The following is a 15,190-nucleotide window of genomic DNA, read 5'->3' as shown; positions in this document are numbered from 1 at the left end:
GAAACACTGAGGAGATGGCTTGAGGCAGAGAGGAACACAGAGGAGGTGGCCTAAGGCAGAGAGGAACACAGAGGAGGTAGCTTGAGGGCAGAAAAACCCTGAGAAGACGGCATGAGGCAGAGAGGAGCACTGAGGAGATGGCATGAGGACAGAAAGAAACACTGAGGAGGCAGATTGAGGCAGAGAGGAGCACTGAGGAGATGGCTTGAGGGTAGAGAGAAACATTGAGTAGATGGCCTGAGAGCAGAGACTAACATTGAGGAGATGGCCTAAGGGCAGAGAGAAACATTGAGGAGATGGCCTGAGGCAGAGAGGCACATTTAGGAGATGGCCTAAGGGTAGAGAGAAATGTTGAGTAGTTGGCATAGGGCAGAGAGAAACATTAAGGTTTTAGCCTGAGGACAGAAAGGAAAACTGAAGCGACGGCTTGAGTGCAAAGAGGAACACTGAATAGACAACCTTGGAGCAGAAAGGAGTGCTGAGGAGACTGCGTGAGGCAGGAGCGTGACGATCGCCATCACAGCGGTCATTACTGAGCCCTTGTGGGCGGGGGGCCCGCCAATGCACACTTCAGCTGGACATGCATCCAATATTTTGGGGTTGTTATAACAGCAGTAAGTCACTACTATTTTGGTTCAAGTCTGCAGGGACTAAAAAAAAAAAAATATGTGACCCCCTCCCCACCCTCCCTCCATAAAAATTAGAATCACCGCTCCCTTTTTCACAGTTGAAAATAGCGCAAAAAAAAAAATTGCATGGACATGTTCACAAGTCCAATCTATGAAGAATAACATTATTTACCCCATATGTTATCAATCATAAAGTGGAATCAAAACGCCAGATTTGCCATGTTTTGGTCACAAAAAAATGTAACAAGGAGTGATCAATACATTCCGTAAGTAGACTAAGGTAGTGAAAAAAAGAAGCCATAGATACATCGATGGGAAAATTAAAAAAAGGGTCAACACACATCAATTTTTTTTCCACCAATTAAACAAATAACGAAAATTTTTATATGCTTGGTATGGTCACATCCTTCTGACCTGGAGAATCATGTTGCTATTTTTTGTTATTTTTACCATGCAATGAATGCTGGAAAAACCAAACCTGAAAAAAACAAGGACAGATGGTGTTTTCTTTTAACCGTTTCACCGCACTTGGAATTTTTGGTTTTCTCCTTTATTTTTTTTGCTTTGTAAAATAAACGGTATCATTCAAAACTACATCTTATCTTGCAAAAAAAAAAAAATTAAGCCTTCATATGGTTATGTAGAAGGGAAAATAAAAAAGGCATGACTTTTGGAAAAAGGGAGGATGAAGGGAAAGCACAAAAAGTTATCATCTCATTTGCTTTCCTCCAGATCATCGTTGCAAGCTGATACATTAAGCCAAAATGCGCTTATTATTTTCAGTCTATGTAACTACATTTCTTATATCGTAGCATTTGAGCTATTATGAGCATTTGTAGAAGTTACAATGTACGTTTACCTTATGTGACCCTACATGAGCGCACGACGCTTTGCATAGATGACAAACATTGATTGGCAGAATAAAAACTAAACCGACACCTGATTCTCAGGTGACTGATTTTCTTAGTCACAGAAAAACCCGAGCAGCACAGCAGGCGTCCTGGTGCTCAAGGCTGCCAGAAAGCACTATGCCTTGAATCAAGTTTATTCTGGCACCCCTACCGGTTTTCCCTCAATTTTAACTTTTCTTCATAAATGTTTTCAGAATCGAACTTGAATCCATTATCAATAATAATAATAATAATAATAATAATAATAATAATATCTGTGTGTCTATTTATATAGGATCGGTCATCTGATAAGTCTGTTTTAGAAAAAACTAGTATTACCCATGAAATGAGAATTCTGGAGCATATTTACTCAGTCACAACCTTTTTCCACGTTCTTCTATTATTCCTCCTGGAAATATCTGAATACTTTGACAAGTGACAGTTCATCTTCTTGGATTAAAAGGAACCTGTCACTCAGTTTTCCCCATATAAACTATATCTATAACCTTGTTGTCCTCTTTGATATTCTTCTTACGACTTCTTGACATAAGACCAGTTGCCCCACCTACCTCTAAAAATGGTTTCTAGGTTTGGGTCACACGAGTAATGATTCTCTCCATTATGTAAATGACACTCGGAGCAAACTCTGATTCCGACTTTAGTCAGAGTATCAGCTTAGCCTTATTCGCATCTCTCGGAGGAGGTGAGAAGATGGAGATCAACATTTCTCCATCTTCTCCATTCTGTCAGTATGCGGAAATCGGACTGCACTCAGATGACATCCAAGAAGTCGGCCACGCCAATGAAGGTAGGAGAAGCAGTGAGCGTGGGCCAAGAAAAAGCATAGAACACCGTCCTGAAAAGGGCATCAGACCATTTGCCACCAATTTGCATACTGATCAGGACAATAACAAGACATTTTTTGGAGGTATGGGGGAGCTGGTGTTGGATGTGAAGCCAGTGGATGTAGTTTATATAGGGAAACCTGTTGATATAATCACTTTAAGCTACACAGAAGCATGTGGAGACCATGTCAGCAATATGTGTGCAGATGGAAATTTTCCTGTTCCCCAGATTTCCTTTATGACATTTATAGTTCTGTCAGATGCCCCTTGGCAGTAAACTACAAATTACCACTGTAAATGATGTCAGTGGCAAGAAGCATTTGTCAGAATTTTTTTAAAGAGGACCTGTCACCAGGTGAAAAGTGGCAAGTTTTTGCTCTTATTTTATTTCTGTTGCCTCCCTTAGAATTCAGTTTCTGATATGGATGTCTTTTTACTTGGTGCTAATTTGAATGGTGTTTACAAGGAGGTGTAGCGAAGAGGATCCTCTGGGGCGTGTCTTTCGGCTGCCCTGCATTATTATCCTGTAGTCCACGCCCCCTTGCAAAGAACATCAAAAAATAATAATGCCCATATCTCTTAAACTGTATGACAGATTTAATATATATATATATATATATATATATATATATATATATATACATGCTCAAGGGATCAGCAAGAATAGTGAAAACTGTTCACTTTTCACCATGTGATAGTTTGTCTTTTAAGTAGAAGAGATCAGCAAAAGTAAGCATTTTCACTAATTATTACAGTATATGTAAGGGAGTTTATACCTAGTACTAGAGTATAGGTAAGGGAGCTCATAACTAGTACTACAGTATAGGTGAAGGAGCTCATACATAGTATATGTATATATATATATATATATATATATATATATATATATATATATATATATATATCCTAAAGGGATAGCTAACACTAGATGTAGAAAGGATTCAGAAGGATCTAGATAAGCTTGAACAATGGGGAGTGACTAATAGAATGGTATTTAGCAGGGAGTAATGCAAGATTCTACATCGGGGCAAGAAAAACAAAAATTACGTCTGTAGAATGGGAGGAATAGAACTAAGCAACAGCATGTGTGAAAAATACTTGGGTATACTAACAGATCACAGACTGCACATAAGTCAACAGTGTGATGCAGCAGCAAAAAAACCAAACACAGTTCTAGGATGTATTAAGAGAAGCATAGAGTTTAGATAATGTGAAGTAATTATCCCCCTCTACTCCTCCTTGGTCAGGTCTCATCTGGAATACTGTGTCCAGTTCTGGGCACCGCATTTTAAAAAATACATAAAAAACCTGGAGCAAATTCAGAATTCAGCAAATTCAGCTACCAGAATGCTGAGCGAACTGCAAATGATATCCTTCAAGGAACTGTAAAAGGATCTGGGAATGTTTAGCTTGCAAAAAAGAAGACCAAGAGGAGACTTAGGATATAGGCTATGTGCACACGTTGCGGATTTGCCTGTGGAAATTTTTGCTCGGACTCTTGCTCTCTTGACAGAAAACACAGTTGAAAATCCACGCGGATTTGATGCATTTTTGATTCAGATTTTCATACATTTTTTTCACGCGGATTTGTATGCATTTTTATAAGCTAAATAAAGATCTATAATTTAACAAAAAAAAAGAATTGTGATGTCATTTCTTTGTCTAACCTCTTCTTTTACATACTCCATTGAATACCATAATATCATCACATAACTTGTTCACATATAATGTTTACACACACAAAACAAATATAAGTGAATATCTATAGATAGCAGGTAAGGACAGGAGATGGAATTCAGCCCTGGCATTTGAAATCACACAGGACCCTGCTGTCCCCATCCCAAAGCACCAGATGGGATATACTACTAATATTACTCTGGATGGAGGAAAGCAAGATTTACTACAAGACCAATATTTCTAATGATACCCGTGGCCTGCTGGGGTAAGTGACAGAATCAGCAACTTTGTGCTCTGTCACAACTCTTAACAGTGTGGGTATCTTGAGTACACAGATTCTGTTAACAACTTTGCAGACAAGGCAGCCCATGACCAGACAGGGCCTTCTGGCATTTACCAGAATTGCCAATCCGGACCTGATCGGTATCTATCTATCTATCTATCTATCTATCTATCTATCTATCTATCTATCTATCTATCTATCTATCTATCATCTATCTATCTATCTATAGATGTGTGTGTATTTTACTCTTTATGTACCATTTTATTATGTTCATTACTAAAGATCGGGCTTGGTATTACATATCTATCTATCTATAAACATGCTGCGGAAAATAAAACTCAGCAAATCCGCGTGGAGTTTTCCGCCTTAAGGCTATGTGCACATGTTGTGGATTTTAATCCGGATCTGCAGCATTTTTGGACTCACAGAATTGCATCAAATTCGCAGTGTAGTGCACAACCAAACGGAAATCCAGATTTGGTGTGCACATGCTGCGGAAAAATCAGCGCAGATTCACAGCGTTTTATTTTCCAGAGCATGTCAATTCTTTTTGCAGTTCTGCAGCATTTCTTCACCCATTGACTTCCATTGAGTCAGTCAAATCCGCAGCAAAACCGCAGGTGTAACAAGATTTGCGGATTTGCTGCGGATGTGCCTGCGAGAAATGCTGCAGATAGGGAGGAGGAAGAGTGTGTGGGCGGAGTCTGTGTGTGGGCCGAGAAGATGTGCGTGTCTGTGTGTATCTGTGTGTGTGTGGGGGTTCTGCGGGTGTGTGCACGGCTCTGTGTGTGTGTAAGCAGGCATCGTCCAATGGGACTATTAGTCCCATCTGGCTATGTCTGCTGTCACATAGAACAGTGACAGCATTAGCCGATGATGGGACAGTAGTAGTCCCATCATCTGGCTACTGTGTTGAATATTAAAAAAAGAAACAACCCACTCTTACAAATACAGTACGTACATATACACATACAGTACATACTCACCAAATAGCTAATCCCCGACACCCTCGATTGCCTGCAAAAATAAATAAATAATAAACCAACAGTAACATAGTAACATAGTTATTAAGGTTGAAGGAAGACTCTAAGTCCATCTAGTTCAACCCATAGCCTAACCTAATATGCCCTAACATGTTGATCCAGGGGAAGGCAAAAAAACCCCATGTGGCAAAGAGTAACTCCACCATGGGGAAAAAATTCCTTCCCGACTCCACATACGGCAATCAGACTAGTTCCCTGGATCAACGCCTTATCAAGGAATCTAGTATATATAACCTGTAACATTATACTTTTTAAGAAAGGCATCCAGTCCCCTCATAAATTTTAGTACTGAATGACTCATTACAACATCATACGGCAGAGAGTTCCATAGTCTCACTGCTCTTACAGTAAAGAATCCGCGTCTGTTATTATGCTTAAACCTTCTTTCCTCCAGACGTAGAGGATGCCCCCTTGCCCCTGTCTCAGGTCTATGATTAAAAAGATCATCAGAAAGGTCTTTTTACTGTCCCCTCATATATTTATACATTAAAATAAGATCACCCCTTAGTCTTCATTTTTCCAAACTAAATAGCCCCAAGTGTAATAACCTATCTTGGTATTGCAGACCCCCCAGTCCTCTAATAACCTTGGTCGCTCTTCTCTGCACCCGCTCTAGTTCAGCTATGTCTTTCTTATACACCGGAGACCAGAACTGTGCACAGTATTCTAAGTGTGGTCGAACTAGTGACTTGTATAGAGGTAAAATTATGTTCTCCTCATGAGCATCTATGCCTCTTTTAATGCATCCCATTATTTTATTTGCCTTTGTAACAGCTGCCTAACACTGGCCACTAAATGTGAGTTTGTCACCCACCCATACTCCCAGGTCTTTTTCATTGACGGTTTTGCCCAGAGTTTTAGAATTAAGCACATAGTTATATATCTTATTACTTCTACCCAAGTGCATGACCTTACATTTATCCCCATTAAAGCTCATTTGCCATTATCAGCCCAAGCTTCTAGTTTACATAAATCATCCTGTAATATAAAATTGTCCTCCTCTGTATTGATTACCCTGCAGAGTTTAGTGTCATCTGCAAATATTGAAATTCCACTCTGTATGCCCCTTACAAGGTCATTAATAAATATGTTAAAAAGAAGAGGGCCCAATACTGACCCCTGTGGTACCCCACTGCTAACCACGACCCAGTCCGAGTGTGCTCCATTAATAACCACCCTTTGTTTCCTATCCCTGAGCCAGCTCTTAACCCACTTACACATATTTTCCCCTATCCCCATTATTCTCATTTTATGTATCAACCTTTTGTGTGGCACTGTATCAAAAGCTTTTGAAAAGTCTATATACATTACGTCCACTGGGTTCCCTTGGTCCAGTCCGGAACTTACCTCTTCATAGAAGCTGATTAGATTAGTCTGACATGAACAGTCCCTAGTAAACCCGTGTTTATATTGGGTCATGAGGTTATTCCTCTTCAGATACTCCAGTATAGCATCCCTTAGAATGCCCTCCAGGATTTTACCCACAGTACAGTTGAAGCTTACTGGCCTATAATTACCAAGTTCAGTTTTTGTCCCCTTTTTGAATATTGGCACCACATTTGCTATACGCCAGTCCTGTGGTACAGACCCTGTTATTATGGACTCTTTAAAGATTAACAATAATGGTCTATCAATGACTGTACTTAATTCCTGCAGTACTCGGGGGTGTATCCCATCCGGGCCCGGAGATTTGTCAATTTTAGTGATTTTTAGACGCCGCTATACTTCCTGCTGGGTTAAGCAGGTGACATTTAATGGGGAATTTTTGTTATCACTGATCATATTGTCTGCCATGGGATTTTCTTGTGTAAATACTGATGAAAAAAAGTCATTTAGCATATTGGATTTTTCCTCATCCTCATCCACCATTTCACCCAGACTATTTTTAAGGGGACCAACACTATCATTTTTTAGTTTCTTACTATTTACGTAGTTAAAGAATATTTTGGGATTATTTTTACTCTCTGTGGCAATGAGTCTCTGTCTCAATCTTTACTGCCTTGATTTGCTTTTTACAGAATTCATTTAATTTTCTGTATTTAATGCCTCATCACTAGCTACTTGCTTTAATTCTCTAAATGCTTTCTTTTTGTCACTTATTGCGCCCCTTACAGCTCTATTTACCCATATTGGTTTCCTCCTATTTCTGGTATGTTTATTACCATACGGTAAATACTGTGCACAGGTCCTATCCAGGATGCTAATAAACGTCTCCCATTTTCTTTGTGTATTTTTATGTCTCAGGATATCGTCCCCGTTAAATGCACCAAGATCCTCTCTCATCCGTAGGAAATTTGCCCTCCTGAAGTTTAGTGTCCTTGTCACCCCTCTACTACACATCTTATTAAAGGAGACATGAAAACTTATTATTTTGTGATCACTATTCCCCAAGTGACCCCCAACCCTTATATTTGATATGCGGTCTGGCCTGTTGGTTAACCCCTTCCCGACATCTGACGCTATAGTACGTCAGATGTCGGGTCCCCTGCTTTGATGTGCGCTCCGGCGGTGAGCGCACATCAAAGTCGCGACATGTCAGCTGTTTTTTACAGGTGACATGTGCGCGCAATAGCGGCGGGTGAAATCGCGATCACCCGCCGCTATTAACTAGTTAAATGCCGCTGTCAAACGCAGACAGCGGCATTTAACTACCGCATCCGGCCGTGCGGCCGGATATGAGCGCATCGCCGACCCCCATCACATGATCGGGGGTCGGCGATGCTTGTACATTGTAACCATAGAGGTCCTGGAGACCTCTATGGTTACTGATCGCCGGTGGCTGTGAGCGCCACCCTGTGGTCGGCGCTCACAGCACACCTGCATTTCTGCTGTGTAGCAGCGATCTTATGATCGCTGCTACATAGCAGAGCCGATCGGGTTGTGCCTGCTTCTAGCCTCCCATGGAGGCTATTGAAGCATGGCAAAAGTAAAAAAAAAAAGTAAAAAAAAATGTGAAAAAAATAAAAAAAATATAAAAGTTTAAATCACCCCCCTTTCGCCCCAATCAAAATAAATCAATAAAAAAAACCCCCAACCTACACATATTTGGTATCGCCGCGTTCAGAATCGCCCGATCTATCAATAAAAAAAAAGCATTAACCTGATCGCTAAACGGCGTAATGAGAAAAAAAATCGAAACGCCAGATTTATGTTTTTTTGGTCGCCACGACATTGCATTAAAATGCAATAACGGGCGATCAAAAGAACGTATCTGCACCAAAATGCTATCATTAAAAATGCCAGCTCGGCACGCAAAAAATAAGCACTCACCTGACCCCAGATCACGAAAAATGGAGACGCTACGAGTATCGGAAAATGGCGCAATTTTGTTTTGTTTTGTTTTTTGCAAAGTTTGGAATTTTTTTTCACCACTTAGGTGAAATATAACCTAGTCATGTTAGGTGTCTATGAACTCGTACTGACCTGGAGAATCATAATGGCAGGTCAGTTTTAGCATTTAGTGAACCTAGCAAAATAGGCAAGCAAAAAACAAGTGTGGGATTGCACTTTTTTTGCAATTTCACTGCACTTGGAATTTTTTTCCCGTTTTCTAGTACACGACATGGTAAAACCAATGATGTCGTTCAAAAGTACAACTCGTCCCACAAAAAATAAGCCCTCACATGGCCAAATTGACGGAAAAATAAAAAAGTTATGGCTCTGGGAAGGAGGGGAGCGAAAAACGAAAACGGAAAAACGGAAAAAGCTCCGGGGGTGAAGGGGTTAATATTAGGTCTAGCAGTGCCCCCCTCCTTGTTGGGTCCTGAACCAGTTGTGAAAGGTAATTGTCTCTCATAGTTGTCAAAAACCGATTACCTTTGCTGGAACTGCAGGTTTCTGTTCCCCAATCTATTTCAGGATAGTTGAAGTCCCCCATAATAATGACTTCTCCTTGAGTCGCAGCTTCATCTATTTGCTTTACGAGGATATTCTCCGTTGCTTCCATTATTTTTGGAGATTTATAACAAACCCCTATCAGTAATTTATTATTTTTTCCCCCTCCCCTTATCTCCACCCACAGGGACTCTACATTTTCGTTAGATTCACCTATATTATCACGCAGGATGGGTTTTAAGGATGATTTTACATAGATACACCCCCACCCCCTCGCTTATCCATTCGGTCATTTCTGAACAGGCTATAGCCCTGCAAGTTAACAGCCCAGTCATGGCTCTCATCCAGCCATGTCTCAGATATCCCCACCATGTCATAATTATGCTCCAACAACGTTAATTCTAATTCGTCCTTTTTGTTGGCGAGGCTTCTGGCATTAGTATACATACACTTTATGTATCTCTCTGTACCTCTATTCTTTCTTAAATTATTAACTGTTCTAACCCCACCCCCCATGCCACCGCCACCCCCAACTTCCTTATTTGTGCCCAGGTCTCTATCTGCACTATCTTCCCCTCCTATAAAATGAATACCCTCCCCCCCAATCCCTAGTTTAAACACTCCTCCAACCTTCTAGCCATTTTCTCCCCAGCACAGCTGCACCTTCCCCATTGAGGTGCAGCCCGTCCCTAGCGTAGAACCTGTAGCCAACTGAGAAGTCGGCCAAGTTCTGCAGGAACCCAAACCCCTCCTTCCTACACCAATTCTTGAGCCACTTATTAACCTTTCTAATCTCTCACTGCCTATCTAGCGTGGTACAGGCAGTATTTCGGAAAATACCACCTTGGAGGTCCTTGCTTTCAGCTTGCAGCCTAATTCCCTGAAATCATCTTTAAGGACTTTCCACCTACCTCTAACTTTGTCATTTGAGCCAATGTGCACCATGACCGCTGGGTCCTCACCAGCCCCTCCCAGTAATCTGTCCACCCGATCAGTGATGTGTCGGACTCGAGCGCCAGGTAGGCAGCACACCATCCGACGATCCCTGTCTTTGTGACAGATTGCCCTATCTGTTCCCCTAATAATTGAGTCCCCCACTACCTGCACCTGTCTGGCCTGCCCTGCTCTCCTATTTCCCTCCTTACTGTAGCAGTCACTCCTCCGACTTTCAGAGGACATGCCTGGCTGCAGCAGTGCTACCCCTGTACTGGCACCCCCCTCATCTGCCAACTTAGCAAACTTATTGGGGTGTGCCAGATCAGGACTAGCCTCCCTGGCACTCTTCCCTCTACCCGGCTTTCTAACTGTCACCCAGCTTGCTGCTCCACTGTCTTGCAGCTCCATCCTACCATCCCCCCTCATCTATCCCATTGAGCATCTGCTCAGTGAGCAGAAGACTCCTTTCCTTATTGTCAATGGATCTCAGTGTTGCCAGCTGCACATTTAGATCCAGAATCTGGGCTTCCAAATGCTCAACGTGCTCACAACTCGCACAGCAGTATGCACCCTCGACCGGCTGATCAAGGATTGCATACATGTGGCAATATGTGCACTGGATGGCATTAACAATAGTGGAGCACATTTCGTAATGGGGATTGCACCAGACAGAAAAGTTAAATAAAAAATAAATGCAAAGTATTAATAAAATACAGACAGCAATTCAGCAATTCCTCCCTTGGAAACTCCCTGAATCACAAGTCACACACTTACCGCTGTTCACACTTACGCTCAGGTCACACTCAGCTCGTTCACAGTCGCTAAGCTGAAGATTTAAAGAGATTTTTTTTCTTTTTCCCCTTAGCAGCAATCCACCTTGCTGCTCAATGCACTTCCAAAATGTTCCGATGTAATCCATTTAATAACGATTGTCCCACGATGATCTCCAATGTAGAGCTGTCACATCGGGAGATGTGACCATCCTACAGTGGTTCCAGTTATACAGTGACCAGAGATGATCCTCCCGCAGTAGAGGTCACCGGAGTTCATACTGTCACTTGCGACACCGCTGCCTGAGAAAATTCCCATGCAGTGGTACCGTAAAGTCAGAGCACGAACTCCGATGATACACTGCGGGAGTATTATCTCTGGTCACTGTATCACCAGAGCCCCTGTATGGATTATGCGTATAATAAAGATGGCAAACTGTGTTTAGTGTTTTAGTTCATTAAAATACTTTATTCTGGCTGTGTCTTTATTTAACCTATAACAACTATAGGATTAGTAATGGATAGGTGTATTATTGACACCGCTCCATTACTAAGCCGAACTTGATGTCACCTTAAAATACAAAGGTGGCATCAACCCCACAACTATTACCCCACTTGCCACTTCTACTGGACAAGTGGGAAGAGAGAGGCTAAGTGCCAGAATTGGCGCATCTTAGAGATGCGTCATTTCTGGGGCGGCTGAGAGCTGGTGTTTGTAGCCAGGGGCGCCAATATCCATGGCCCCTTCCAAGGCTATTAATATCAGCCCGCAGCTGTCTGCCTAGCCTTTTCTGGTTATTAACTATAGGGGGACCCCACATCATTTTTGGGGGGTTCCCTTATTTTAATAGCGAGTAAATGCTAAATATACTGCTGTGAGCTTATACTAATAGGCTGGGAAGCTCCATGAGTATTACCCCTTTTCCAGGCTATAAACATTGGCCCTCAGTCGCTGGCTTTCCCTCTCTGGTTTTGAAAACTGTGCGGAAGCCCACACCATTTTTTTCCCTTTTTTTATATTACACAGATATTGCGTTTAAGGCCGGGGTCACACTTGCGAGAAACTCGCACGAGTCTCGCACCTCAATACCCGGCACTGCCGCCACCACTCAGGACCGGAGTGTGCCGTTGCATGTAATTCTCTTTCTGCTCTATAAAATCCTGTCCATAGTTTGCACAATATTTTTAAGCTAGGAAGTTCTCTTTCATTCAATTTTTTTTTATCAACTATTATCAAGAAAATTAATATCACCAAGCATACAGCATGCAGCCTTTCTTAAATCTGGAAGCGCACCCCCATGGAACAACACCTTGTGGAATACTTCTACTTTGTTATTAACTCTTCTTTAAGTTGATCTATTAGTAACATATTTGCAGAGAGCAGTTGCCTAGCATGTATAATTGGAAGATGCAGTAAACTAATATAAATTATACATAGAAAAGGAGAAATTACTGGATAATTAGCTGCACTTTCCACCTTGGTTTTCATATTTTTTTAAGTGCAGCTAATAATCCGGTATTTTATTCTCCATTTACTTTCAATCTCTGACACTCAATGTTACATTCCACTTAGACTATTGTCTGCTGATACATCTGTATGATCGGATATCGTGGCATAAAGGCTCAATGGTCTTTTATAATATATAGTAATTGATTACTATTTCCTAAAGAAATAAGGTATATATAGTATATATACTGGAATTCCAATTAGATGAATTGTTGTGAGCTATAATACAGAATTGGGATTGTTTAACATCTTAAGAAAAATAGTCTACATTTGGAAGTGGCAGATTTGTCATTTACAATTAATATAATACCATAGGTGCACATAGAGGAAAAGAGGCCCCATAACAAAGATCAAACTGAGCCCACTATATGATGCTGGGTTACGAAGGGCCTAATATTTATTTTTCCCACCGGACCCTTTCAATTAATATGATTGTCCAAGGATTGTCCAACTCTTGCCATTCAACTTGCGTATTGATCTGGTTATGAGCATAGCCATATTAGGGGCAGAGGCTGCAATCGCACCTAAGCCCTGGAGCCTACGGGGCCCCAAAGGCATCTTTGACTCATATGAACAGACCTTTACTATGCAATAATTGGGAGTCCCATTGACACTTCTGCAATTGACCCACAAGTTTCAAGTTACGCCACTGGCTCTAGTGCTGCTGTTTCGGTGGCTTTTGCCAGGACAAGCAGTGATGGCGTCCTGTTCTTCAGTCACTTGACCACTTAGGCCAATGATTAGCTAAAGGAGCCAGGTGATGTCATCACTTCCTGTAGGATTAAGTACAGTACATCTGTTATCTGACTGCTGCAGTCAGTCACTGGCCCCATTGCTTAGGTAACTGAAGAACAATACATCAGGAGTGGTAATGCTTGAGTGATTGGAGATTATACCATTGAATTTAGGGTTTTTTTTTGGTTATTTTATAACACTCCCTGACTTGGACCATTTTTTAAAAGTCAGATACCCATTTAATCCTTGGGCCATTTCACCATCACCCTCTTTCTATGTAGTGGGAAAAACTCCCCAAGTTTTCATCACCTAATGGGTGATGTGATCAACTAGGGCAGTATACTCATCTCCAAGAGACTCATTTGCGTCTGTCTTCATAGATTGTATGTCCTGGTACAATACAACGTTATAAAATTGGATCTTACATGTTGCTATTTATAAGCCATGCTAAAAACAGTGTGATTGTTTTGGGAAAGAAAATCCCACTTTTACTGGATTTGTTGGTATATTTTGCCTATGCAATGCAAAGATTGAAATCCTGTTCTTCGATCCTTTCTCATCTTATTTATTAAATAATAGTAGAATGACTAAAACATTCCTTAGTATTAACGTGAATTCTAATTTTTTTATTCTTTGTCTATGAACAGATTCCGCGGCAGATCAAGACTCTACCATACTACAGCTATGACCAGCCCATGGTTGGATATTGCCAGACACACAAGACACTCCTTGTAAATAAGGGCTATGATGGGACATCTCGAGAGCAAAGAGAGACCACCAACCTAGAGCTTAGTAGGGACCAGAGCTACATCTCCACCATAGCTCGCTCAGCAGCACCCGCCATATACATTGAGAGGATACCAAACCAATAACGTCTGGAGTCTTGTTCCTGGATTGTGCATCTTGGGAGAAGGAAAAGTGGACAAACTCACAGTAACAGATGACAGTTGTCTGGAGTTCCTTGGAGATATTACGTGCTCTTATAATCAATAAATAACGCAAAACTAAAAACATTGAGCACGAAACAAACTTCTGGCTGAAGGGCCATGGACCATTACTGGATGAATTAGGAACAGCATGGGGTTTATTTTGGCTTTAAAGTATTATCCTAAGCCCCACTGGTGTAAAAAAATAAAGTTAATAAAATAATAAGATAAAAACATAACACTGGATCCACACAAAGGATTCCTTAACCAATTTTGGATCCACTTCCGTTGAATGCGGGAGTAATATCTGCTTGTACATTTGGTTTCATTTTTTCTACACGTTGCATGGTTCCAATACAGATGAACCAAAATGGGGAGACTTTGGGGATTTGGGGGAAGGGAATGCTTCTTGTTTCATGTCGAATAACCCAGTGGATCTCTTTGAACTGTGTTTATTTCCTGTTTTCCAGTTAGAAAGTTTTACTTTTTATCAGACTGCCAGCCACAGGGCACGGAATTGGGGAGAAACCAGCCTTGAATAGAGTTACTCTTTTGGAGGGTTAGAATCATAAAAAATAAAATTTGCAGAACAGGCAGTGGGAAGCCTGGCCCTGTCACACATATAAGGATTATCATTCCCATATTGGTTAATTTGAATTTTATTGACAAGGTTAAATCACAAGAGTATAATTTTTTTTTAAAATACTATTATGATCAGTTATAGCTTTTGTGTAGTTTTTATCAATAAAAAATCTGAAAAACGTTATGCATAAAGTATATGTTGTTCTGGTTCCAATGGTGTATATGGTATTGAAAAAATACTTACTGGTAAATGACTTAGTAAAGATTTCAGAAACCTCAATCCTAAACTTTCATGGGACTAAAAATCCCATAGACCTTAAATAGCTGTCAACCAAACTTATTTGTCCAATTGTCATCTTTCTCGACTCCGGAGTCTCTGGTGTGTGGTGACACTTTTCACACATACAGAGACACTTACACATGTAGACACATTCAAGTGAATGGGCCTGCACCCATGTCAGTGTGTTTCGATGCTGACATGTCCGTTTTTTATTAGCAGCATGTTCTGCAAAACGTCCCACACGTGCACACTG

The 15,190-nt window shown here is 41.0% G+C and overlaps 1 protein-coding gene across 2 annotated transcripts in view; it reads left to right on the top strand.

Moving 5' to 3' along the window:
- LRRTM4 (leucine rich repeat transmembrane neuronal 4) overlaps positions 1–14,836 on the top strand; it is a 732,348-nt gene extending 717,512 nt beyond the window's left edge. For both annotated transcript variants that reach the window (XM_077262966.1, XM_077262967.1), the window contains one exon: positions 13,797–14,836. In XM_077262966.1, coding sequence (XP_077119081.1) covers positions 13,797–14,021 — 225 coding nt within the window. In that variant the 3' untranslated portion in view covers positions 14,022–14,836. The remainder of the gene's footprint in view (positions 1–13,796) is intronic.
- Positions 14,837–15,190: the final 354 nt, after the last annotated feature.

Source organism: Ranitomeya variabilis, chromosome 5 (genome assembly GCF_051348905.1).
Source record: "Ranitomeya variabilis isolate aRanVar5 chromosome 5, aRanVar5.hap1, whole genome shotgun sequence".
NCBI classification, from domain to species: domain Eukaryota; kingdom Metazoa; phylum Chordata; class Amphibia; order Anura; family Dendrobatidae; genus Ranitomeya; species Ranitomeya variabilis.
The sequence above is the reverse complement of the archived record's forward strand: the minus strand, read 5'-3'. Positions and strand labels throughout refer to the sequence as shown.